Source organism: Oncorhynchus mykiss, chromosome 25, assembly GCF_057628025.1.
Source record: "Oncorhynchus mykiss isolate SJ-2025 chromosome 25, ASM5762802v1, whole genome shotgun sequence".
Lineage (NCBI taxonomy): Eukaryota > Metazoa > Chordata > Actinopteri > Salmoniformes > Salmonidae > Oncorhynchus > Oncorhynchus mykiss.
Window position 1 is genome coordinate 28625902 of NC_143046.1, and position 27884 is coordinate 28653785.

The following is a 27884-nucleotide window of genomic DNA, read 5'->3' on the forward strand; positions in this document are numbered from 1 at the left end:
GCTCATATGCCTCTGCCGGCTCCCACGCTTCTGCCGGCTCCTATGACTCTGCCGGCTCCCACGCTTCTGCCGGCTCCTATGCCTCAGCTGGCTCCCATGTGTAACCGAACCATGAAAAAGCCCCTGACCATTATTCCTCCTCCACCAAACTCTACAGTTGGCACTATGCATTGGGGCAGGTAACTCTCCTTGCATCTGCCAAACCCAGATGTAGCTCCAGAGAACGTGTTTCCATTGCTCCAGAGTCCAATGGCGGCGAGCTTTATACAACTCCAGCCGACGCTTGGCATTGTGCATGGTGATTTTAGGCTTGTGTGCGGCTGGAAGCCCATTTAATGACCTCTCGACGAACACTTATTGTGCTGACGTTGCTTCCAGAGGCAGTTTGAAACTCGGCCGTGAGTGTTGCAACCGAGGATAGATGATTTTTACACGCTACGTGCTTCAGCACTCGGCGGTCCCGTTCGGTGAGCTTGTGTGGCCTACCACTTAACGGCTGAGCTGTTGTTGCGCCTAGACTTTTCCACTTCACAATAACAGCATTTGCAGTTGCCCGGGGAGCTCTAGCAGTGCAGAAATTTGACAAAATAACTTGTTGGAAAGGTGGCATCCTATGAGGGTGCCACGTTGAAAGTCACTGAGCTCTTCAGCAAGGCCATTCTACTGCCAATGTTTGTCTATGGAGATTGCATGGCTGTGTGTCTATGGAGATTGCATGGCTGTGTGCTTGATTTTATACACCTGTCAGCAAAGGGTGTGGCTGAAATAGCCGAATCCACTAATTTGTGGGGGTGTTCACATACCTTTGTGTACATAGTGTATGTCTATGGGTCTTTCAAATGATAAGTTTAATATACTGTACCTTGACAAGCCTATGTCACTGGGTATTTAATTGCGGTCAAGTGAGCCGACACTCACTAAACGCAGTCAAGCCATCCTTGCTTCAGTTTCCTTCTGAATTTGGGTGCGTTAATACACAACACGTTAGGGTATCACATGTTTTCTGGTAGGGAAACAGTGGTTATGGTGTGTAGATATGAAATGGTTTGTAGTAGGTTCCCACTTTCACTTCTGTTTCAGGTTCCCACTTTCACTTCTGTTTTGACTGTATCCCCCAATATCCAGTAAGTGCATGATTTGAAGGAGGCTTATTCAGAGAAACTACTTTCAGACAAACTTAATGTATCTTTGAATCCAGGCCAGGATCAAGGTAAGTGACAATATTTTCACCTTTTACTTATTTTATTAAAGTAGTAACATTAACATCTATACAAGGTGATGGGGATTTCTGGGATGGTTTTGCAGCATATTTAATATATTGGGCCGTTCCATATGAATTCAATCTCTTTCTGACCGCATCCCCTTTGATTTGAACAAAACCTTCCATAAATGTTTGACCATAGTAGAAGTGGTCAGAAAGATACTATGAGACATGTTCATCCCTGAAAAAGATATACAGTTGAGCTTGATATCATTTGAAAGCTTTCAAACAGGGTTGTCAAACTATTTTGGAAATCTAGATAGTTTTTAATGTTGTTGTTTTTTGGACATCAATGATCTTAAAACGTGTAAACTCAGATTAGTGTATTTTTCAGATATGTTGTAGTTTAGACCCTATTTTACATTATCTGAGGTTTTAGTGTTGTGCCTGTCATTGGTTGAGACACAGCATGCTATTGAATACAGGTTGGGTGTCATTTCAATAATAGCAAGAGAATGGACCTATCCCTTCAAACCACTGCAATTTAGCTGGTAAACCATAGATATTTAAATTTAATTTAAATTTCAACTTCCAATTACCACCAGAAAGATGGCTGCTGGTCCACCAACCATTGAATATCAACTTCAATGGGAATGTCTATGCTATTACAAAAAAACAGAAAAAACAAAACAATAACAAAAAACAAAACAGCTTGCATTGTTTTCCTACAGATGTACACAACCTACTCCATATTTCCAAAGTGAAAGAAACATTCTAGAAGAATATCCAAATTAATAAAAATGAAGTCTTGATTGTGTATGTCTTCACACCCCAGAGATAATACTTGGTGGAAAGACCTTAGGCAGCCATTATAGCTGCAAATGATTTTGAATAAGATTCTACCAACTTTGCAAAAACTCTTAGGGCAACATCTACACATTGTTTATATCAAAATTGCTCAAACTCAGTCAATTTTGTTTGGAGTCATTCATAGACAGCATTATTCAAACTGTCAGAACTGAGACTGTAGACCCCTCAGGAACACTCACCATCTCTCAGTAGGCGTGGGTAAAATCACCAGGGAATGCCATATTACAATCTATGTGTTGTGATAATGACGTTGTTTGCTTTATAAAATGCTCGACCTCCAGATGAGTGTGAGGGGGGAGTTTAAGTACAATTCTTACAAGCTTGCTTTGGCTGGTCTGTAGCGTATTCCTTAGATGTTCGGTGCTGCTGGTGAACCATGATGTGCAGGCATAATCAAAATGACACTGGACTAGCGCACTTGCCAGATTCTTTAGGGTGGCTATGGCTAGGTTTTCATCTGATTGCCGACAGATTATTTATATGCGAATATTCTCAAATCTGCATTTTAAAAAATGCGCAATTTCCTATCAGAATTGTGTTTCTAATTTACTTGTTCAGGATAAAGTATGTGCGTAAATACATACTGCACATAAAAACAACTTTTGAGGTTAAATTCCCATGTAACGAATAAATAATACAAGTTAAATGGGTTTCCATCAGATTTTCAACTAGGCCTACTGATTTTTTTGTCACAATTTTTTTTTTTGCATTGATATAGCCAATGTCCCCACTCTGCTACTGGAAAGTGCACTCGAGCTAACAGCTTGCAGATACAGTGCAGGTATAGCCTACTTCATGATGAGATTATTATGCACAAAAGTGCAAGATTATTTTTATTTGTCAAATGGCAGCCAAGAATCGATCATGTCACCAGACCCTTGATATTTATTGAAAGGAGGGCGCCAGAGAATGCTGATGCCATCAAACGAAGCATCGGGGAGTGCTGGCTTTCCGGGTGGTGGTGGCGTTGGGTCTGGGGGTGCCTAAGCCAGCTCGTCGGGTTTCCACACCCTAGCTGACTCAAGAGGTTTTCTTGCCAGGGTTTTATGCCTCAGCCGGCTTGCCGGGCTCCCAGGCCTCTGCCGGCTCCCACGCCTCTGCCGGCTCCCACGCCTCTGCCGGCTCCTACGCCCCTGCCGGCTCCCACGACTCTGCGGGCTCCCACTCCCCTTGCCGGCCCCCTAGCCTCTGCCGGCTCGTCGGGCTCCCACGCCTCTGCCGGACCCTACGCCTCTGCCGGCTCCCACGCCTTTGCCGGACCCTACGCCTCTGCCGGACCCTACGCCTCTGCCGGCTCCCACGCCTCTGCCGGCTCCCATGCCTCTGCCGGACCCTACGCCTCTGCCGGCTCCCACGCCTCTGCCGGATCCCACGCCTCTGCCGGACCCTACGCCTCTTCCGGCTCCCACGCCTCTGCCGGCTCCCACGCCTCTGCCGGACCCTACGCCTCTTCCGGCTCCCACGCCTCTGCCGGCTCCCACGCCTCTGCCGTCTCCTACACCTCTGCCAGCTCGTCCGGCTCCCACGCCTCTGCCGGCTCCCACGCTTCTGCCGGCTCCTACGCTTCTGCCGGCTCCTATGCCTCTGCCGGCTCCCACGCTTCTGCCGGCTCCCACGCTTCTGCCGGCTCCTATGCCTCTGCCGGCTCCTATGCCTCTGCCGGCTCCCACGCCTCTGCCGGCTCCTATGCCTCTGCCGGCTCCCACGCCTCTGCCGGCTCCTACGCCTCTGCCGGCTCATATGCCTCTGCCGGCTCCCACGCTTCTGCCGGCTCCTATGACTCTGCCGGCTCCCACGCTTCTGCCGGCTCCTATGCCTCAGCTGGCTCCCATGTGTAACCGAACCATGAAAAAGCCCCTGACCATTATTCCTCCTCCACCAAACTCTACAGTTGGCACTATGCATTGGGGCAGGTAACTCTCCTTGCATCTGCCAAACCCAGATGTAGCTCCAGAGAACGTGTTTCCATTGCTCCAGAGTCCAATGGCGGCGAGCTTTATACAACTCCAGCCGACGCTTGGCATTGTGCATGGTGATTTTAGGCTTGTGTGCGGCTGGAAGCCCATTTAATGACCTCTCGACGAACACTTATTGTGCTGACGTTGCTTCCAGAGGCAGTTTGAAACTCGGCCGTGAGTGTTGCAACCGAGGATAGATGATTTTTACACGCTACGTGCTTCAGCACTCGGCGGTCCCGTTCGGTGAGCTTGTGTGGCCTACCACTTAACGGCTGAGCTGTTGTTGCGCCTAGACTTTTCCACTTCACAATAACAGCATTTGCATTTGCCATGGGAGCTCTAGCAGTGCAGAAATTTGACAAAATAACTTGTTGGAAAGGTGGCATCCTATGAGGGTGCCACGTTGAAAGTCACTGAGCTCTTCAGCAAGGCCATTCTACTGCCAATGTTTGTCTATGGAGATTGCATGGCTGTGTGTCTATGGAGATTGCATGGCTGTGTGCTTGATTTTATACACCTGTCAGCAAAGGGTGTGGCTGAAATAGCCGAATCCACTAATTTGTGGGGGTGTTCACATACCTTTGTGTACATAGTGTATGTCTATGGGTCTTTCAAATGATAAGTTTAATATACTGTACCTTGACAAGCCTATGTCACTGGGTATTTAATTGCGGTCAAGTGAGCCGACACTCACTAAACGCAGTCAAGCCATCCTTGCTTCAGTTTCCTTCTGAATTTGGGTGCGTTAATACACAACACGTTAGGGTATCACATGTTTTCTGGTAGGGAAACAGTGGTTATGGTGTGTAGATATGAAATGGTTTGTAGTAGGTTCCCACTTTCACTTCTGTTTCAGGTTCCCACTTTCACTTCTGTTTTGACTGTATCCCCCAATATCCAGTAAGTGCATGATTTGAAGGAGGCTTATTCAGAGAAACTACTTTCAGACAAACTTAATGTATCTTTGAATCCAGGCCAGGATCAAGGTAAGTGACAATATTTTCACCTTTTACTTATTTTATTAAAGTAGTAACATTAACATCTATACAAGGTGATGGGGATTTCTGGGATGGTTTTGCAGCATATTTAATATATTGGGCCGTTCCATATGAATTCAATCTCTTTCTGACCGCATCCCCTTTGATTTGAACAAAACCTTCCATAAATGTTTGACCATAGTAGAAGTGGTCAGAAAGATACTATGAGACATGTTCATCCCTGAAAAAGATATACAGTTGAGCTTGATATCATTTGAAAGCTTTCAAACAGGTTTGTCAAACTGTTTTTTTCATTCTAGATTTTTCTTAATGTTATTTTTTTAAAACCTTTAACGTCAATTATCTAAAAACGTGTAAACTCAGATTAGTGTATTTTTCAGATATGTTGTAGTTTAGACCCTATTTTACATTATCTGAGGTTTTAGTGTTGTGCCTGTCATTGGTTGAGACACACCACGCCTCTGCCGTCTCCTACACCTCTGCCAGCTCGTCCGGCTCCCACGCCTCTGCCGGCTCCCACGCTTCTGCCGGCTCCTACGCTTCTGCCGGCTCCTATGCCTCTGCCGGCTCCCACGCTTCTGCCGGCTCCCACGCTTCTGCCGGCTCCTATGCCTCTGCCGGCTCCTATGCCTCTGCCGGCTCCCACGCCTCTGCCGGCTCCTATGCCTCTGCCGGCTCCCACGCCTCTGCCGGCTCCTACGCCTCTGCCGGCTCATATGCCTCTGCCGGCTCCCACGCTTCTGCCGGCTCCTATGACTCTGCCGGCTCCCACGCTTCTGCCGGCTCCTATGCCTCAGCTGGCTCCCATGTGTAACCGAACCATGAAAAAGCCCCTGACCATTATTCCTCCTCCACCAAACTCTACAGTTGGCACTATGCATTGGGGCAGGTAACTCTCCTTGCATCTGCCAAACCCAGATGTAGCTCCAGAGAACGTGTTTCCATTGCTCCAGAGTCCAATGGCGGCGAGCTTTATACAACTCCAGCCGACGCTTGGCATTGTGCATGGTGATTTTAGGCTTGTGTGCGGCTGGAAGCCCATTTAATGACCTCTCGACGAACACTTATTGTGCTGACGTTGCTTCCAGAGGCAGTTTGAAACTCGGCCGTGAGTGTTGCAACCGAGGATAGATGATTTTTACACGCTACGTGCTTCAGCACTCGGCGGTCCCGTTCGGTGAGCTTGTGTGGCCTACCACTTAACGGCTGAGCTGTTGTTGCGCCTAGACTTTTCCACTTCACAATAACAGCATTTGCAGTTGCCCGGGGAGCTCTAGCAGTGCAGAAATTTGACAAAATAACTTGTTGGAAAGGTGGCATCCTATGAGGGTGCCACGTTGAAAGTCACTGAGCTCTTCAGCAAGGCCATTCTACTGCCAATGTTTGTCTATGGAGATTGCATGGCTGTGTGTCTATGGAGATTGCATGGCTGTGTGCTTGATTTTATACACCTGTCAGCAAAGGGTGTGGCTGAAATAGCCGAATCCACTAATTTGTGGGGGTGTTCACATACCTTTGTGTACATAGTGTATGTCTATGGGTCTTTCAAATGATAAGTTTAATATACTGTACCTTGACAAGCCTATGTCACTGGGTATTTAATTGCGGTCAAGTGAGCCGACACTCACTAAACGCAGTCAAGCCATCCTTGCTTCAGTTTCCTTCTGAATTTGGGTGCGTTAATACACAACACGTTAGGGTATCACATGTTTTCTGGTAGGGAAACAGTGGTTATGGTGTGTAGATATGAAATGGTTTGTAGTAGGTTCCCACTTTCACTTCTGTTTCAGGTTCCCACTTTCACTTCTGTTTTGACTGTATCCCCCAATATCCAGTAAGTGCATGATTTGAAGGAGGCTTATTCAGAGAAACTACTTTCAGACAAACTTAATGTATCTTTGAATCCAGGCCAGGATCAAGGTAAGTGACAATATTTTCACCTTTTACTTATTTTATTAAAGTAGTAACATTAACATCTATACAAGGTGATGGGGATTTCTGGGATGGTTTTGCAGCATATTTAATATATTGGGCCGTTCCATATGAATTCAATCTCTTTCTGACCGCATCCCCTTTGATTTGAACAAAACCTTCCATAAATGTTTGACCATAGTAGAAGTGGTCAGAAAGATACTATGAGACATGTTCATCCCTGAAAAAGATATACAGTTGAGCTTGATATCATTTGAAAGCTTTCAAACAGGTTTGTCAAACTGTTTTTTTCATTCTAGATTTTTCTTAATGTTATTTTTTTAAAACCTTTAACGTCAATTATCTAAAAACGTGTAAACTCAGATTAGTGTATTTTTCAGATATGTTGTAGTTTAGACCCTATTTTACATTATCTGAGGTTTTAGTGTTGTGCCTGTCATTGGTTGAGACACAGCATGCTATTGAATACAGGTTGTGTGTCATTTCAATAATAGCAATAGAATGGACCTATCCCTTCAAACCACTGCAATTTAGCTGGTAAACCATAGATATTTAAATTTAATTTAAATTTCAACTTCCAATTACCACCAGAAAGATGGCTGCTGGTCCACCAACCATTGAATATCAACTTCAATGGGAATGTCTATGCTATTACAAAAAAACAGAAAAAACAAAACAATAACAAAAAACAAAACAGCTTGCATTGTTTTCCTACAGATGTACACAACCTACTCCATATTTCCAAAGTGAAAGAAACATTCTAGAAGAATATCCAAATTAATAAAAATGAAGTCTTGATTGTGTATGTCTTCACACCCCAGAGATAATACTTGGTGGAAAGACCTTAGGCAGCCATTATAGCTGCAAATGATTTTGAATAAGATTCTACCGACTTTGCAAAAACTCTTAGGGCAACATCTACACATTGTTTATATCAAAATTGCTCAAACTCAGTCAATTTTGTTTGGAGTCATTCATAGACAGCATTATTCAAACTGTCAGAACTGAGACTGTAGACCCCTCAGGAACACTCACCATCTCTCAGTATGCGTGGGTAAAATCACCAGGGAATGCCATATTACAATCTATGTGTTGTGATAATGACGTTGTTTGCTTTATAAAATGCTCGACCTCCAGATGAGTGTGAGGGGGGAGTTTAAGTACAATTCTTACAAGCTTGTTTTGGCTGGTCTGTAGCGTATTCCTTAGATGTTCGGTGCTGCTGGTGAACCATGATGTGCAGGCATAATCAAAATGACACTGGACTAGTGCACATGCCAGATTCTTTAGGGTGGCTATGGCTAGGTTTTCATCTGATTGCCGACAGATTATTTATATGCGAATATTCTCAAATCTGCATTTTAAAAAATGCGCAATTTCCTATCAGAATTGTGTTTCTAATTTACTTGTTCAGGATAAAGTATGTGCGTAAATACATACTGCACATAAAAACAACTTTTGAGGTTAAATTCCCATGTAACGAATAAATAATACAAGTTAAATGGGTTTCCATCAGATTTTCAACTAGGCCTACTGATTTTTTTGTCACAATTTTTTTTTTTGCATTGATATAGCCAATGTCCCCACTCTGCTACTGGAAAGTGCACTCGAGCTAACAGCTTGCAGATACAGTGCAGGTATAGCCTACTTCATGATGAGATTATTATGCACAAAAGTGCAAGATTATTTTTATTTGTCAAATGGCAGCCAAGAATCGATCATGTCACCAGACCCTTGATATTTATTGAAAGGAGGGCGCCAGAGAATGCTGATGCCATCAAACGAAGCATCGGGGAGTGCTGGCTTTCCGGGTGGTGGTGGCGTTGGGTCTGGGGGTGCCTAAGCCAGCTCGTCGGGTTTCCACACCCTAGCTGACTCAAGAGGTTTTCTTGCCAGGGTTTTATGCCTCAGCCGGCTTGCCGGGCTCCCACGCCTCTGCCGGCTCCCACGCCTCTGCCGGCTCCCACGCCTCTGCCGGCTCCTACGCCCCTGCCGGCTCCCACGACTCTGCGGGCTCCCACTCCCCTTGCCGGCCCCCTAGCCTCTGCCGGCTCGTCGGGCTCCCACGCCTCTGCCGGACCCTACGCCTCTGCCGGCTCCCACGCCTTTGCCGGACCCTACGCCTCTGCCGGACCCTACGCCTCTGCCGGCTCCCACGCCTCTGCCGGCTCCCATGCCTCTGCCGGACCCTACGCCTCTGCCGGCTCCCACGCCTCTGCCGGACCCTACGCCTCTGCCGGATCCCACGCCTCTGCCGGACCCTACGCCTCTTCCGGCTCCCACGCCTCTGCCGGCTCCCACGCCTCTGCCGGACCCTACGCCTCTGCCGGCTCCCACGCCTCTGCCGGACCCTACGCCTCTGCCGGCTCCCACGCCTCTGCCGTCTCCTACACCTCTGCCAGCTCGTCGGGCTCCCACGCCTCTGCCGGCTCCCACGCCTCTGCCGGCTCCCACGCCTCTGCCGGCTCCCACGCCTCTGCCGGCTCCCACGCTTCTGCCGGCTCCCACGCTTCTGCCGGCTCCTATGCCTCTGCCGGCTCCCACGCTTCTGCCGGCTCCCACGCTTCTGCCGGCTCCTATGCCTCTGCCGGCTCCTATGCCTCTGCCGGCTCCCACGCCTCTGCCGGCTCCTATGCCTCTGCCGGCTCCCACGCCTCTGCCGGCTCCTACGCCTCTGCCGACTCATATGCCTCTGCCGGCTCCCACGCTTCTGCCGGCTCCTATGCCTCTGCCGGCTCCCACGCTTCTGCCGGCTCCTATGCCTCAGCTGGCTCCCATGCCTCTGCCGGTTCCTATGCCTCTGCCGGCTCCCACGCCTCTGCCGGACCTTACGCCTCTGCCGGCTCCCACGCCTCTGCCGGCTCCTACGCCTCTGCCGGCTCCCACGCTTCTGCCGGCTCCTACGCCTCAGCTGGCTCCCATGCTTCTGCAGGCTCGTCGGGCTACTACGCCTCTGCCGGCTCGTCGGGCTCCTATGCCTCTGCCAGCTCATCGGCTCCTACGCCTCTGTCGGCTCGTCCAGTGCCCATGCCTCAGCCGGCTCGTCAGGCTTGCCCAGGGATGTTGCAACATCAGAAGTAAAAAATAAAGCCAGACTGGTCTGCTGTTGTACCTTTCTAGAATGTATAACCTGTGAGAGTAAACCCACAATCGATCCAAATAGAATGAAACATTGAAATCACAGGGCTTTTGCGCCATTATTCAAATAACGTTTTCACTGCAGTTTAGAGTAGAATGTTGTACAATAATGCCATTATTCATTGCGTTGTGATGTTGTAGGCTAGTCTAGGTAGGATAATTGCATTGTCCCTAAACAAGATCAAAGGGGAGCTTTTTGAGCAGCTGTGTCTCATGTTGTCGTGTCTTTGGCTATGCCTGATTAAGTGGTATGACATACTATTCTATAAAATAATTTATCTGTAATTAATATTACCTGATTAAGCTAATCATGTAAATGTAATTAACTAGAAAGTCAAGGGCACCACAAAATAATGTTTATAGAGCTGTTATCTTCCGAAAAAACTCTTAAAGACCTAGTAATCTTTTATATCAGTAGCAGTCCATATTTAATTGTCACCTTATTTAGTCTCATCTGAAAGTTGTAAATTCTTTTGTAAAGTCTCATCTGAAAGTTGTAAATTCTTCACGAACCCTGGCTAAAAAGTTGAATCACCAATTCAACATTTGGTTAAATTATTTATTTACTAAATACCTAAATAATCACACCGAATTACATCTACACAGAATGGATCATACATTGATTACAAATTATGTCATAAAGGAAAACGTCCCTAGTGGATGGAACAGATATGACAGCTGGTTACACAAAGAAAGGGGGTTGGGTTTTGAATGAAAGAGCGGGAAGACTGAGGAACAAAAAGATTTTGTGTCTCTATCGGGCCGTAGGCAGCTGCTCTATCGTAAATACAGAATCTTATGCATTCTAAATAACCGCCCATTTGGAAAAGGAAAACGCAATAAATATTTACTCTGAGCTGCGCTTCGATCGGTTGGTCGTAGATGGAAGCCCGGGTTGTCCTTTGAAGAATGTCTGGTGGTAGGACTTGGTAGTACTGTTATCGTGTGGTAGAACAGATACTTTGTCCGTCCTTTCCTAGCCCACGTTTACATCTGCTGTTGCTAATGCAACGGCTAGGAGGTATCACTTCTTTAGTGAATAAGAGTTCAAAGTTCATACCAAGTTGCCATGCTATATGCTCATGCTATATTCTGGCTGGTATAGTCGAAATTCATCCTACCGGCGTGTAGGTCGTCACCTTCACGTTGAGATTCGATACTAATTTTGTTAGGTTCCTGTTGTTCAACCAGAGCTCACGCTGAGGTTGGCTTAGTTCTGTAGGTGATCTTGTCCTTTTAACGCAGGGACTGCAAGTCCTCATGTCCTTGGAACAGGAAGTTGAATTTTCGTCAACGGGTTTATATAGTGGTGAAAGAAGGGCGTGTTTCATAGTTTACAACCAAAGTCTGTTTACTTGGGCGGGGCCTCTGAGTGAGCAGAGTTTCTCTCTGACAAACTGTTCTCTCATTAAAGAAGCTAAAATTACATTTCATATTTTCACAAATTGCACAACAATTCCATGTGAATCTGATAACTAGAATGAGTAGATTTTCCAAGATACAGTTTATGTTGTCCTAACATCAGTAATCATGTCTCAGACGCCAACTGATCATTAAGTACCAACGCATATTTTCAACTGTTTGGATTACCAAAATATGGTTTTGTTTCCCACCTTTTGATGTTCCCAGAATCTCTATGTTAACAAAGGGCTTTTCAAGAGTCAACTCTATAGAGTATAGAGAGAGAAATGGGGGAAAGGCATTTATGGGGTTCATAAACCTCCCCCATCAGGCCAACGTCATGACAATGTCTTCACTGTTCTTTCATACAAAATGATGTACCTCGCCTATCTGCTGCCTATCAACTATTCCTATTTGTTCTTGTGGATTCATATTGAAAATAGACAAAACTTTGAATGCTTTTATTTTGTGATAGGATTGCTAGTTTATTAAACAAATATATATTTTATTTAACCGTTATTTAACTAGGCAAGTCAGTTAAGAAAAAAATATTATTTACAACGATGGCCTACCAAAAGGCAAAAGGCCTCCTGCAGGAACGGGGACTGGGATTAAAATTAAAAATAAAATAAATGTAGGACAAAGCACACATCAAAACAAGAGAGACAACACTACATAAAGAGAGACCTAAGACACCACATGACAACACAGCATGGTAGCAATACAACATGGTAGCAGCACAAAACATGTTACAAACATTATTGGGCACAGACAACAGCACAAAGGGCAAGAAGGTAGAGACAACAATACATCACGCAAAGCAGCCACAACTGTCATTTAGAGAGTCCATGATTTAGTTAGCCTACTGCAGATCTGGACAAACGATCCACATACCTCTATTGTCACCATAAATGGTGGATAGTGGCCAGGATAGACAGTTAGACTGGTAGACTATATTGACCTGTGGTATAGTAATAGTTAGTGGCAGAAAAGTGTAGTGTATAAGGGAAGTACAAAAACACCTTGATATAAGGGCGGAGCATGTAAGCAGATTACATTTGGCTAGGATGGAAGAAATTATAGAATAAAACCAGCAAAAGAGCGAGGGGAGGAGAACACAGAAATGTTTGCATAAAGTAGAGGTAAAGAAACACATAGAATGTGATCTGCACATGTGCAGAAGCTTCAGGATCTTTAGTCCAAATAAGTCGGATCCACCAAGACCTTGAAACAATAGAAATTCCCACTCAAGTCAAAATTATATGACGTGTGGACCTCCAACCATTTTTGTGATATAATTTGAGTTGAAACGTCAATTATATTCCTTTTTTTTTTACATTTATAAGCCAAAATATAACACCCAGCTTATATTTAAAAGTATGCTTTGTCTCAACTGATGGTGGGCACACCACAAACATCTCTGATGATGTAAAATAGGTTCTAAGCTACAACATATAGGCTATAAGAACATGAAAAAAATGTTCATGTATTTTTAGATCATTTAAGCTAAAAGGTTTATTATAAAGAAAAAAATAAATAAATAGTCTGACAACCCTATTTGTAAGCTTTCGAATTATATACATCTCAACTGTTTATCTTTTTCAGTGATGAAGACATAGATGTCTCATGGTAGGATGTGGTGGGTTATGCAACATAGAGTACAGCTAGGTCTGGAAATGACTTCATAGTTAGGAGAGCATTTTTAGCAAACCTAACCATTTTCCTAACCTTAACCTAATTCTCCTTACCTGCTACGTTAATTCTCATAACCTGCTGCGTAAACAGTGGTGTACAGTACTCAATTAAACATACTTTTGGTGTTTGGTATTTTATTAGGATCCCCGTTAGCTATTGCAAAAGCAGCAGCTACTCTTCCTGGGGTCCACACGAAACATGAAATAATACAGAACATTTAGACAAGAACAGCTCAAAGACAGAACTACATCAATACACACGCACAAACTATCTAGGTCAAATAGGGGAGTGGCGTTGTGCCATATGTGTTTTTAATTTTTTTTTAACCAGGTTTGCTGTTCATTTGAACAATATGAGATGGAAAAGAGTTCCATGCAATAATGGCTCTTTATAATACTGTACGCTTTCTTGAATTTGTTCTGGATATGGGGATTGTGAAAAGACACCTGGTGGCATGTCTGGTGAGGTAAGTGTGTGTGTCAGAGCTGTGTGTAAGTTGACTGTGCAAGCAATTTGGGATTGTCAACACAATGTTTCTTATAAAACGAAGAAGTGATGCAGTCAGTCTCTCCTTAACTCTTAGCCAAGAGAGACTGGCATGTATAATATTTATAACAGCCTTCTGATTACTATGAAGAGCAAGATGTGCCACTCTGTTCTGGGCTAGCTGCAGCTTTACTAGGTCTTTCCTTGCAGAACTCGATCACACAATGAGAATAATCAAGATAAGACAAACTAGAGCCTGCAGGACTTGCTTTTTGGAATGTGGTATCAGAAAAACAGAGCATCGATTTATTACAGACAGAACTCTCCCCATCTTTACAACCATTGAATCTATATGTTTAGACCATTACAGTTTACAATCTAAGGTAACGCCAAGTAATTTAGTCTTCTCAACTTGTTCAACAGCCAGACCATTCATTACAAGATTCAGCTAGAACAGAGGTTTAGAATTTATGGAATTATTTATACCAATTACAATGCTCTTAGTTTTAGAGATGTCCACGGCCAGTTTATTACTCCATTATCCATCCATTCCAAAACAGACTGCAACTGTTTGTTAAGGGTTTCAGTGACTTCATTAGCTGTGGTTGCTGATGTTTAATGCCAGTGGTAGGTCATTGGTAAAAATATAAAATAATAGAGGGCCTAGAGAGCTGCCCTGCGGTACGCCACACTTTGCATGTTTGACATTAGAGAAGCTTCCATTAAAGAAAATCATTTGAGTTCTATTAGATAGATAGCTCTGAATCCACGATATGGTATAGAGGTTGAAAGGCCATAACATATACATACATTTTTTCAACAACAGGTTTTGCCAATAATATCAAAGGCTGCACTGAAATCTAAGAGTACAGCTCCCACAATCTTCTTATTATCAATTTCTTTCAACCAATCATCAGTCATTTGTGTCCGTACAGTACATGTTGAGTGCCCTTCCCTATAAGCATGCTGAAAGTCTGTGGTTAATTTGTTTACAGAGAAGTAGCATTGTACTTGGTCAAACATAATTTTTTCCCCAACAGTTTGCTAAGAACTGGCAGCAAGCTTATAGGTCTGCTGTTAGAACCAGTAAAGGCCGCTTTACCACTCTTGGGTAGCGGAATTACTTTGGCTTCCATCAAGGCCTGAGGACAAATACTTTCCTCTAGACTCAAATTAAAGATATGACAGATAAGAGTGGCTATAGAGTCAGCTACCATCCTCAGTAGCTTCCCATCTAAGTTGTCAATGCCAGGAGGTTTGTCATTATTGATCGTTAACAATAATTTTTCCACCTCTCCTACACTAACTTTACAAAATTCAGACTTCAAAGCAATGCTTTTCTTTCATTATACATTTTTTATGCATGAATACGATGGCTCACGGTTGCCATTTCCTGCCTAAATTTGCCAACTTTTCCAATTAAGTAATCGTTCAAATAATTGGCAACATCTGAATTTGTCTTTCTGCCCATAATTTAAAGTACTCCAAAGTTTTTTTCTTTATATCATTGATCTTAGCTTAATAATACCGTTTTAAATGTGTTGTTGTTGAGTTTAGTAACATAATTTCTCAATTTGCAGTAATTCAGCCAGTCATATGTGCAGCCAGACTTATTAGCCACTCCTTTTGCCCCATCTCTTTCAACCATACAATTTTTCAATTAATCAATCCATGGAGCCTTAACAGTTCTAACAGTCAGTTACTTAACAGGTGCATGTTTATCAATAATTGGAAGAAGCAATTTCATAAATTCACCAAGTGCAGCATCTGGATGCTCTTTATTAATCACATCAGACACAAATATTTTTTACATCATCCACAAAAGAGTCACAGCAAAATCTTTTGTATGATCTCTCATACTCTATTTTGGGCCCAGCTTTGGAACTTTGGCTTTCCTGGATATAGCCACAACATGGTGAATGCTGCATCCAACAGGATACAGCTTTAGAACAAAGTTCTACAGTATTAGTAAAAATGTGATCCAATACATGTGGATGATCTTGTTCCTGTAGTGTTTGTAAATACCCTGGTAGGTTGATTAATAACCTGAACCATATTACTGGCACTGGTTACAGTAAGAAGCTTCCTCTTGAGTGGACAGCTTGATGAAAACCAGTCAATATTCAGGTTCCCAAGAAAGTAGACCTCTCTGTTTACAGTACTACGCAAGTCATTTTTTGGGGTCTCTGCACTTTACTGTTTGTATTTTTTTTTACATTTTACTCTTACTTCACTACCTTCCTAATTAAAATAATGTACTTTTTACTACATACATTTTCCCTGACACCCAAAAGTACTAGTTACATTTTGAATGCTTAGCAGGACAGGAAAATTGTCAAATTCACTCACTTATCAAAAGAACATCCCTCTTCATCCCTACTGCTTCTGATCTGGTGGACTCACTAAACACACATGCTTCATGTGTATTGTCGTGGCAGAATCAGAATTCTTTAGGTAACATTTATAAATATACATTTTCATAAGCATGCTTATGTAGGAAAAGTTACTTGGGCCTAGAGAGGGGAAAGGTCGGGTTAGTCTTATCTGTGAATGTGTCTGTAAACTATTCCTAAACCATGTGAAGGAATGGGGTGATTAATGGGGAACCAGTTAGGTGGCTCCACAATGTCTGTGTGCCAGTCACGTCTCTCTGTGATCTTGTCAAGGAGGGGGTATATTTGATATATGCCATTGGATGTTTTTGGTCCTAAGTGGTACCAAGAGTGAGATAAGAACTTAGTTTAGGAGACCAAACTGAACGATAATTTATAGCCAATGCTGTCTGGCTATATGTGTCTTTGCTATAAAGGATCTCAGTTGCCAATATGTTAGCACTCTCAGAGAATTCATTTATAGACACTGAATTGATCTGAGAGTCACAGGGCTATGGTGAAGCTCATATAATTAAATATGGACTTTATGTGTGTGTGGTTTGCTCTCTCATGATTTGGTAATACAGGAAATTTCCACAACAGTATGTAAATTATGTCTGAGTGTTGGAATGTGCCCCTGGCTATCCGTAAATTTTAAAAACAAGACATGGTTTGCTTAATATAAGGAATTTGAAATTATTTATACTTTTACTTTTGATACAAAGTATATTTTAGCAATTACATTTACTTTTGACACTAAAGTATTTTTAAAACCAAATACTTTGACTTTTACTCAAGTAGTATTTTACTGGGTGACTTTTATTTTTACTTGAGTAATTTTCTATTAAGTTGTCTTTTACTCAAGTATGACAATTGGGTACTTTTTCCACAACTGTGCATAAATGGTAGATGTATATCACCTAGTCAAAACTGAAAAATAGCTCAACTTTGAACACCACTATAACCTGAATGTTTTGGCATTCAGGTGCAACAAGTATATTTCTGGCCACTTCGACTATGGGCAAACATGTATGGAAGGTTTCATTCAAAACAAAGGGGTGCAGTAAGAAAGGGATTTAAGCAATATGGTATGACCATATTCCTAAATAAAAATTTAGTGACCATATGTGATAAAATTATAATAATAATGACTGGTTTACTTGACTGATCGTTTACTGAAAATGTAACTGTATATGGTATTTTCTTATACATAGGTTGTTGTTGATTGGCATAGGCAGTTTTCCATTTTCTTTCATAGCTTTTTTTTAGTAAAAGCTGAACAAATATAACATTGATATTATGGATAGTATTACTCAATTGTTTTCTTTTCATATTCAAAAATAATGGTTATCTTTAGTTTTCGTAACTGGTCGCCAAACAACCTATGGGAACTTCTGATGACTGTAAACATCTTTGATATTAAGCATCTCAATCAGGTCGCAAGAAGGGGAAGGAGTTCCCATAGGTCGTTCGGCAACTCGTCACTCTACTCAGAGAAACAAGGTTACATCCGTAACCCAAACGTTTTGTTGAACTTTATAATTTGACTTTGCAACCATACCTGAAGACAAAGACAGAAAGGTGGTGTATGTGATGGGACTGGACTTGTGTTTCAGATGTTATTCACACTTCAGAGCCAATGTGTTATTTCCTGTTTTGGGGGATTTCCCTCATAAACCAAAAGTGAAACCAACGTTCTAAGGGATGTCTGTGGGCTCCAGTGAAAATTATTTCTTTCAGATTAACAAATTGTGATCCCACTGCCTTCACTCTTGAAGAAAAAAAGTGCTATCTAGAACCTAAAAGGGTTCTTGGCTGTCCCCATAGGAGAACCCTTTAAAGAGCCCTTTTTGGTTCCAGGTAGAACATTTTGGGGTTCTATGTAGAACCCTTTCCACCGAGGGTTCTACCTGGAACCAAAAAGGGTTCTATGGAGACAGCGGAAGAACCCTTTTAGAATCATTTTTTCTAAGAGTGGATTTGACCTGTATGTTTCACTGTCAAATGTTTTGGCAGGAGTTGTAATGGCGGGACAAGGATTTCAAGGTGCACTGAGGGTCATGCTCCTTGTGTGTCTCCTTGGACTAACAAAAGAGTTTGGTAAGAAGTGCTGTTTTCACAATACAAGTTTAAAAGTGGGTGTCATTTAGTGTAGTTTTTGTATTCCATATTTTTAAAGAATGTGAAAAATAAAAATATTAACTTATTTCCGTAGAACTTGAGGACAAAGACTGGGACGAGTTGAGGTCTGATGTGGCTGCGCTGCACAGATTGAAAGGATTACCTGATCAAATGACACGTAGGACCACAGGAGCAGACACCAGGTGGGTTTAATTCAGCCTTGATATCTCTGTCAAACCTCTCTTAGCCATTGTTGAATGAGATGTTTAATATTGTTTCTCTCTGTTTAGAGAGATAACAATGCACGGGACCAGGACAAAGAGATTCAGCAATTACAGGTAACATATCCACTCAGAGAAGTGACAAAATGTATTATTGCCCAGTACAGACGATTGAAAGAGGAATCACATAACAGCAAATGATTTAGGGAGTACTCATCTATTGTATTTCCTCAGGGCATATGTGGAGAAAAGGCCCATGGCTTTATTTGATGGTCTTAGGGGATGTGACAATTTTACAACATGTGTCATTCAAATGGACCAGGTAAGAAAGTGTCTGTTAAGCTGCATGTATGAACAGTTATTTATTATCTATAATTATAATTCTGGTACAGACATGTACATCATATTGGAAATCCAAGATGGCGTAGCAGTCATACGTCTTTGTCTTTGTCCTGTCGTGTCCGTTGTATATATCTTTTCTTTATCTTTTTCTTCGCAAAATATTTTCCTAAACCTCAACTTCTAAATACTCTCCTGCAACCCGCCTCACCCAATGTGGTGTGGATCTGTTGTTTTTCTATTTTCAATTTACTTCAGATCTGGAATCCCTCAACTGAAGCTAGCCAGCTAGCTACCTACCAGCTATCAGTCAGGAAACCACTGCTAGCGGTCATCAACTCACCTTTAGCTCGGAAAGCTCTCGCCAGTTCGTACAACGTGACTCAAACCAGAGCATAACAGACCTATTTTTTTCTCTCCATATCCCCGGATTCCTACCTCAAGCTCTGAACATTTTCATCTGGATCTTTGCAACACCCGCAATTGCGGGTGACTACTCCTGGCTAGCATTTCCATCCTGGAGCAAGCACCAATTAGCCTGAAGCTAGCCCGGTTAGGGCTCCTGGGCTACCACCGAAGCCCACACCTGGGCTACAATATCTGGACCCCTTCTACTGCTGATACGGGGCACGGAACCCTGCCAATCCTCTACGACAGGAATACCGACATAATCTGCCCGAGGATTCCAACAGGCCCCCCTGGCGCGACGTCCGCTGAAGGCCCATTCTGCTAACCGCGGCCTGCTAGCTACCTAGAGCTACTTGGAACCCTACTAATCCACGACTGGTCTATCGACGTCACCGCATGAAGAGGCAAAAACAGACTTACCTCCATCGCGACGTCCCCCAAAGGCCCTTCTGCTAACTTGCTAGCCCTGGTCTACTAACTGCTAGCTTGCTAGCCCCGTTCTGCTAACTGCTAGCTTGCTAGCCCCGTTCTGCTAACTGCTAGCTTGCTTGCCCCAGTCTGCTAACTTCTAGCTTGCTTTCCCTGATCTGCTAACTGCTTCCTTGCTAACCCAGTCTGCTAACTGCTAGCTTTCTAGCCCCGGCCTACTAACTGCAAGCTTGTTAGCACCGGCCTGCAAACTGTCTGAATCGCCGTGTCCCCAGCCAGCCCAACCACTCACTGGACCCATATGAAAACTTGGCTACGCATGCCTCTCTCTAATATCAATATGCCTCGTCCATTACTGTCCTGGTTAGTGATTACTGTCATATTTCACTGTAGAGCCTCCAGCCCTGCTCAATATGCCTTAACCAACCATGTTGTTCCACCTCCTACATATGCGATGACATTACCTGGTTTAAACGTCTCCCGAGACTATATCTCTCTCATTATTACTCAATGCCTAAGTTTACCTCCAATGTACTCACATCCTACCTTACCTTTGTCTGTACACTATGCCTTGAATCTATGCTATCATTCTCAGAAACCTGCTCCTGTTACTCTCTGTTCCGAACGTGCTAGACAGCCAGTTCGTATAGCCTTTAGCCGTACTCTTATCCTACTTCTCCTCTGTTCCTCTGGTGATGTAGAGGTTAATCCAGGTCCTGCAGTGCCTAGCTCCACTCCCCAGGTGCTCTCATTTGTTGACTTCTGTAACCGTAAAAGCCTTGGTTTTATGCATGTTAACATTAGAAGCCTACTCCCTAAGTTTGTTTTACCCACTGCTTTAGCACACTCTGCCAACCTGGATGTCTTAGCCGTGTCTGAATCCTGGCTTAGGAAAACCAACAAAAACCCTGAAATCTCCATCCCTAACTATAACATTTTCCGCCAAGATAGAACTGCCAAAGGGGGTGGTGTTGCAATGTACTGCAAAGATAGCCTGCAGAGTTCTGTCTTACTATCCAGGTCTGTACCCAAACAATTTGAGCTTCTACTTCTAAAAATGTACCTTTCCAGAAACAAGTCTCTCACTGTTGCCTCTTTCTATAGACCACCCTCTGTCCCCAGCTGTGACCTCAACACCATATGTGAATTGATTGCACCCCATCTATCTTCTGAGCTCGTGCTACTAGGTGACCTAAACTGGGACATGCTTAAGCCAAGCCTAATCACCCAACCTCACTAAAGCTCTTGTGGCTGCATGAAAGCAAGTCCCCGCAGCAATGTTCCAACATCTAGTGGAAAGCCTTCCTAGAAGAGTAGAGGCTGTTATAACATCAAAGGGGGACCAACTCCATACAAAATAAAACTGGTTTTTAGAAATGTTTGCAAATTTACTTGAAAAAAGTTTTATTTAATATCACATTTACATAAGTATTCAGACCCTTTACTCAGTACTTTGTTGAAGCACGTTTGGCCACGATTACAGCCCCGATTCTTCTTTGGTATCCTCCCAAGCTCTGTCAGGTTGGAAGGGGAGCTTCGCTGTACAGCTATGTCAGGTCTCTCCAGAGATGTTCGATCGGGTTCAAGTCTGGGCTCTGGCTGGGCAACTCAAGGACATTCAGAGTCTTGTTCCGAAACCACTCCTGCGTTGTCTTGGCTGTGTGCTTAGTGTCGTTGTCCTGATGGAAGGTGAACCATTTCCTTAGACTGAGGTCCTGAGTGCTTTGGAGCAGGTTTTCATCAATGATCTCTCTGTACTTTGCTCTTTTGGCAAACTCCAAACAGGCTGTCATGTGCCTTTTACAGAGGAGTGGCTTCCGTCTGGCCACTCTACCAGAAAGGCCTGATTGGTGGAGTGTTGCAGTGTTTTAGAAATGTTTGCAAATTTACTTGAAAAAAGTTTTATTTAATATCACATTTACATAAGTATTCAGACCCTTTACTCAGTACTTTGTTGAAGCACGTTTGGCCACGATTACAGCCCCGATTCTTCTTTGGTATCCTCCCAAGCTCTGTCAGGTTGGAAGGGGAGCTTCGCTGTACAGCTATGTCAGGTCTCTCCAGAGATGTTCGATCGGGTTCAAGTCTGGGCTCTGGCTGGGCAACTCAAGGACATTCAGAGTCTTGTTCCGAAACCACTCCTGCGTTGTCTTGGCTGTGTGCTTAGTGTCGTTGTCCTGATGGAAGGTGAACCATTTCCTTAGACTGAGGTCCTGAGTGCTTTGGAGCAGGTTTTCATCAATGATCTCTCTGTACTTTGCTCTTTTGGCAAACTCCAAACAGGCTGTCATGTGCCTTTTACAGAGGAGTGGCTTCCGTCTGGCCACTCTACCAGAAAGGCCTGATTGGTGGAGTGTTGCAGTGTTTTAGAAATGTTTGCAAATTTACTTGAAAAAAGTTTTATTTAATATCACATTTACATAAGTATTCAGACCCTTTACTCAGTACTTTGTTGAAGCACGTTTGGCCACGATTACAGCCCCGATTCTTCTTTGGTATCCTCCCAAGCTCTGTCAGGTTGGAAGGGGAGCTTCGCTGTACAGCTATGTCAGGTCTCTCCAGAGATGTTCGATCGGGTTCAAGTCTGGGCTCTGGCTGGGCAACTCAAGGACATTCAGAGTCTTGTTCCGAAACCACTCCTGCGTTGTCTTGGCTGTGTGCTTAGTGTCGTTGTCCTGATGGAAGGTGAACCATTTCCTTAGACTGAGGTCCTGAGTGCTTTGGAGCAGGTTTTCATCAATGATCTCTCTGTACTTTGCTCTTTTGGCAAACTCCAAACAGGCTGTCATGTGCCTTTTACAGAGGAGTGGCTTCCGTCTGGCCACTCTACCAGAAAGGCCTGATTGGTGGAGTGTTGCAGAGATGGTTGTCCTTCTGGAAGGTTCTCCCATCTCCACAGAGGAACTCTGGAGCTCTCTCAGAGTGACCATCGGGTTCTTGGCCACCTCCCTGACCAAAATCAAATCAAATCATGTATTGTGTTTATATAGCCCTTCGTACATCAGCTGATATCTCAAAGTGCTGTACAGAAACCCAGCCTAACACCCCAAACAGCAAGCAATGCAGGTGTAGAAGCACAGTGGCTAGGAAAAACTCCCTAGAAAGGCCAAAACCTAGGAAGAAACCTAGAGAGGAACCAGGCTATGTGGGTGGCCAGTCCTCTTCTGGCTATGCCGGGTGGAGATTATAACAGAACATGGCCAAGATGTTCAAATGTTCATAAATGACCAGCATGGTCCTAGGGCTCAGGTCCTCCGAGAGAGAGAAAGAAAGAGAGAAAGAGAGAATTAGAGAGAGCACACTTAAATTCACACAGGACACCGAATAGGACAGGAGAAGTACTCCAGATATAATAAACTGACCCTAGCCCCCCGACACATAAACTACTGCAGCATAAATACTGGAGGCTGAGACAGGAGGGGTCAGGAGACACTGTGGCCCCATCCGAAGACACCCCCAGACAGGGCCAAACAGGAAGGATATAACCCCACCCACTTTGCCAAAACACAAGGCACTTCTGTCCCGATTGCTCGGTTTGGTGGTTCCAAACTTCTTCCATTTAAGAATGATGGAGGCCACTGTGTTCTTGGGGACCTTCAATGCTGCAGATATTTATTTTTACCCTTCCCCAGATCTGTGCCTTGACACAATCCTGTCTCGGAGTTCTACGGACAATTCCTTCGACCTCATGGCTTGGTTTTTGCTCTGACATGCACTGTCAACTGTGGGACCTTATATAGACAGGTGTGTGCTTTTCCAAATCATGTCCAATCAATTGAATTTACCACAGGTGGATTCCAATCAATTTGTAGAAACATCTCAAGGATGATCAATGGAAACAGGATGCACTTGAGCTCAATTTCGAGTCACATAACAAAGGGTCTGAATATTATTATTTTTTTATACATTTGCAAAAATTTCAGAAAACCTTTTTTCGCTTTGTCATTATTGGGTATTGTGTGTAGATTGATGAGTAAAACAATTAATCGAATCAATTTTAGAATAAGGCTGTAATGTAACAAAATGTTGAAAAAGTGAAGGGACCGGATGTCAGGAAGCTTGGCCCCAGTGATGTACTGGGCCGTACGCACTACTGTCGTGGAAATTTCCTCTATTTACCAAATCATGGGAGCAAACCACACACACAAGTCAGAGTTAGTTATCAAAGTCCATCTTTAATTATATGAGCTCTATCACAACCCTGTGAATCTCAGATCGATTCAGTGTCCAACCATGAATTCTCTGAGAGCCCCCTTACAATGCAACTGAGTTCCTTTAATAGCAAAGACACGCATAGTCAGACAGCATAAACATAATTCATCGTTCAGCTTTGTCTCCTTTCCCAAACCCCAGAACCATAAACCAAATCCTCCATATCAACAGGCATATATCAAATTGTCATTTAGATACAACCAACTCAAAATACAACCTCCTGGACAAACTCACGGAGAGGAGAGTGAGGCTATAGGTTAAGATAGAAACAACATTAGAGGGAGCATAGAATGATTCCAGACACTGCCACCCTTCTTTCCCCACAAGAAAAAGGTAGGGAGTAAAAGATATGTTTACACATGATGACACTTTGACCTCTCCCCTCTCAGTGGCCCATGCAACTTAGTTTTGACATAGAACAGATAACTGCAACCTCGCCACAGTATTATACAAAAATACCATTCTGATGAGAATTAACTTACACACATTTGATGAATATTAAACATCTTACAAATGTTACCAACAAATTCTGATTATCCCACGACACTACCCTCTGTAGTGCCTTGCGCTTTGATGCGGAGCGGTGATGCAACCAGCCAGGCGGTGATGCAACCAGTCAGGATGCTTTCTATTGTGCAGCTGTAGAACTTTTTGAGTATCTGAGGACCCATGCTAATATTTCAGTCTCCTGAGGGGGAATAGGCATTGTCGTGCCCTCTTTACGTCTGTCTTGGTGTGTTTGGACCATGATAGCTTGTTGGTGATGTGGACACCAACAAACTTGAAGCTCTTGACCTGCCCGACTACAGCTCCGTCAATGAGAATGAGGGCATGCTCGGCCCTCCTGTAGTCCACGATCATCTCCTTTGTCTTGATCACATTGAGGGAGGTTGTTATTGCGGCACTACACTGCCAGGTCTCTGAACTCCTTCCTATAGACTGTCTCATCATTGTCGATGATCAGGCCTACCACCGTTGTGTCGTCTGCAAACTTAATGATTGTGTTGGAGTTGTGCTCCTGTAGGTGAAGAAGCCGGATGTGGAGGTCCTGGGCTGGCGTGGTTATATGTTGACTGCGGTTGTGAGGCCGGTTGGATGTACTGACAAATTCTCTAAAAATACATTTATGGTAGAGAAATTAACATTACATTCTCTGGCAACAGCTCTAGTGGACATTCCTGCAGTCGGCATGCCAATTGAATGCTCCCTCAAAACTTGAGAAATCTGTAGAACCTCGCCGGAGTCCTTACTATTGACCAACATCAGCCTTGTTGGATGTGTCATGAATATGTGTGTGTGTGTGTGTGTGTGTGTGTGTGTGTGTGTGTGTGTGTGTGTGTGTGTGTGTGTGTGTGTGTGTGTGTGTGTATTTATTGCCTGATTTTTTTTATCAGCCCTCTCCAGAAGCAGCTCTTTCTTTTACTCCTTGAACTTCACAGACAGCTTTTTCCACACGTTCTCCTTCCCAGGCTCCTTTAAAGACTTTTTGCTGGTCTCCTTAAAAGATTCCTTCTTTGACACCTTTCCAGATTCCTTGAAGGACTCCTTTTTCTATGGCTTCCCTAAGTTGTCAACAGCCTTTAGACATAGTTTCAGGCTTTTATTTTGAAGAATGAGTGTGAACGACCACATTGTGTAAGTGGATAGGTGGGGGCTCTGAGAGTGAGTTGTGCGCAATAGAGAAAGGCGGCCATTGTTACTCCCGGTCTTAGTGAAAAGCCAACTGTCTCGGTTGATATATTATCGAATAGATATTTGAAAAACACCCTGAGGATTGATTATAAAAAAACATTTTACATTTTTCTGTGGACATTATGGATATAATTTTGAATTTTTGTCTGCGTTGTCGTGACCGTTCTTTCCGGTGGATTCCTGGGCATAACACACCAAACTAATGGAGGTATTTGGATATAAAAAATATCTTTATGGAACAAAAGGAACATTTGTTGTCTAACTGGGAGTCTCGTGAGTGAAAACATCCGAAGATCATCAAAGGTAAACAATTAATTTGATTGCTTTTCTGATTTTCGTGACCAAGTTACCTGATGCTAAGTGTACTTATTTTTTTGTCGATCGATCGATAAACTTACACAAACGCTTGTATTGCTTTCGCTGTAAAGCATAATTTCAAAAACTGAGACGACAGGTGGATTAACAAAAGACTAAGCTGTGTTTTGCAATATTGCACTTGTGATTTCATGAATATTTTCTAGTAATATTATTTTACTATGGCACTATGCTATTCAGCGTTGCTGACGACAATTATCCCGGATCCGGGATGGGTAGTTCAGAATAGGTTAACTGACTTGCCTAGTTAAATAAAGGTTAAATTTTAAAAAAGTATAAATAAAAATAAATTCCTTAGAGAACTTCTTTTCTTTCTTCAATTTTTTCACAGGCTCTTCTGCAGTCTCTTCCAGAGACTCTTCCAGAGACTTGACTGCCCCCTCTGCACACTCTTTCTTATCCTTGGAATCTTTATCTGTCTTGGTCTTGACCTTCTTGGAGGGCTGTTTCTTCTTGATAAACTTGGCGGCAGACTCCTGCTGCAGGGGCAGCTCCTCCAGGTCCACAAAAGCCTCTGAAATTGGCTCACAGAGCCTGCTGGTATCATAACAGGTATGGCTGTGTTAGCCTCGGAGGCCAGGGACAGCCGTCCCCCCTTGCCCGGGGGTCACAGCAGGGTGATGTGCTTCTTCAGGCAGGTTTAGTCTGGTCGAGAACTAGTGCGGACCAGAGCTAGCTATTAGCTACACCATGGTCCAGAGCTAGTTAGTGCAGACCAGACCAGAGCCATGCACATGTAACAGATGTGATCGTACTTCGTCACTCTCTTGCGTTGTGTTTATAAAGAAAGGAATGCCAGCCAGCAGTCCCAGTTGATCGGTAGTTTATTTTGATAGACAGGAGACAGCACATTAGATGTGCAAGGTTCAATGTTGTTGATGGCTGTAAATAGCTTGAATCACTTGCATGGAATTATCAGACTGGGCTTTTGCAATATTTGTATTTGTATTTTATTAGGGATCCCCATTAGCTGCTGCCAAGGCAGGGGGGTCCAAGCACATTAAGACACTTACATCACACATAAAACAAAATATAAAACAGTACATCATATAACACTATCACACTAATCTTGCCAATTATTTAAAATTCTATCTTTGTTTCATCAGACGAGAGGACATTTCTCCAAAAAGTACGATCTTTTTCTCCATGTGCAGTTGCAAACCATAGTCTGGCTCTTTTATGCCGGTTTTGAGCAGTGGATTCTTCCTTGCTGAGCGGCCTTTCAGGTTATGTCGATGTTGGACTCGTTTTACTGTGGATATAGATACTTTTGTACCTGTTTCCTCCAGCATCTTCACAAGGTCCTTTGATGTTGTTCTGGGATTGATTTGCACTTTTTGCACCAAAGTACGTTCATCTCTATGAAACAGAACGCGTCTCCTTCCTGAGCGGTATAATGGCTGCGTGGTCTCATGGTGTTTATACTTGCGTACTATTGATTGTACAGATGAACGTGGTACCTTCAGGCGTTTGGAAATTGCTCCCAAGAATGAACCAGACTTGTGGAGGTCTACAATTTTTATCTGAAGTCTTGGCTGATTTCTTTTGACTTTCCCATGATGTCAAGAAAAGAGGCACTGAGTTTGAAGGTAGGCCTTGAAATACATCCACAGGTTGCACGGTGTTTCCTCTGACGTATTGGTGCGGCTGGCTTCCGGGTTGGATGCGTGCTGTGTTAAGAAGCAATTGACTCAAACAATGTCAATTAGCTTCTAAAGCCATAACATAATTTTCTGTTTAATGGCACAGTCAACTTTTTATTTTTTATTTACATTTTACCCCTTTTTCTCCCCAATTTCGTGGTATCCAATTGTTTTTAGTAGCTACTATCTTGTCTCATCGCTACAACTCCCGTACGGGCTCGGGAGAGGTTGAAAGTCATGCGTCCTCCGATACACAACCCAACCAAGCCGCACTGCTTCTTAACACAGAAAGCATCCAACCCGGAAGCCAGCCGCACCAATATGTCAGAGGAAACACCGTGCAACCTTGGTTAGCGCGCACTGCGGGGGAATAGGCATTGTCGTGCCCTCTTT

The 27884-nt window shown here is 43.5% G+C and overlaps 1 protein-coding gene across 4 annotated transcripts in view; it reads left to right on the forward strand.

Moving 5' to 3' along the window:
• Positions 1-27884, forward strand: part of LOC110504927 (uncharacterized) — a 51977-nt gene that overhangs the window by 10724 nt on the left and 13369 nt on the right. The window contains exons 1-6 of one of the 4 annotated variants that reach the window (XM_090219584.1): positions 6792-6947; positions 18068-18151; positions 18267-18375; positions 18463-18510; positions 18628-18715; positions 18991-20942. In XM_090219584.1, coding sequence (XP_090075710.1) covers positions 18076-18151; positions 18267-18375; positions 18463-18510; positions 18628-18715; positions 18991-19131 — 462 coding nt within the window. In that variant the 5' untranslated portion in view covers positions 6792-6947; positions 18068-18075 and the 3' untranslated portion in view covers positions 19132-20942. Of the gene's footprint in view, positions 1-6791; positions 6948-18067; positions 18152-18266; positions 18376-18462; positions 18511-18627; positions 18716-18990; positions 20943-27884 lie in introns of those variants that run through there. The other 3 variants (XM_090219585.1, XM_036970187.2, XM_090219583.1) reach the window with 3 other exon arrangements.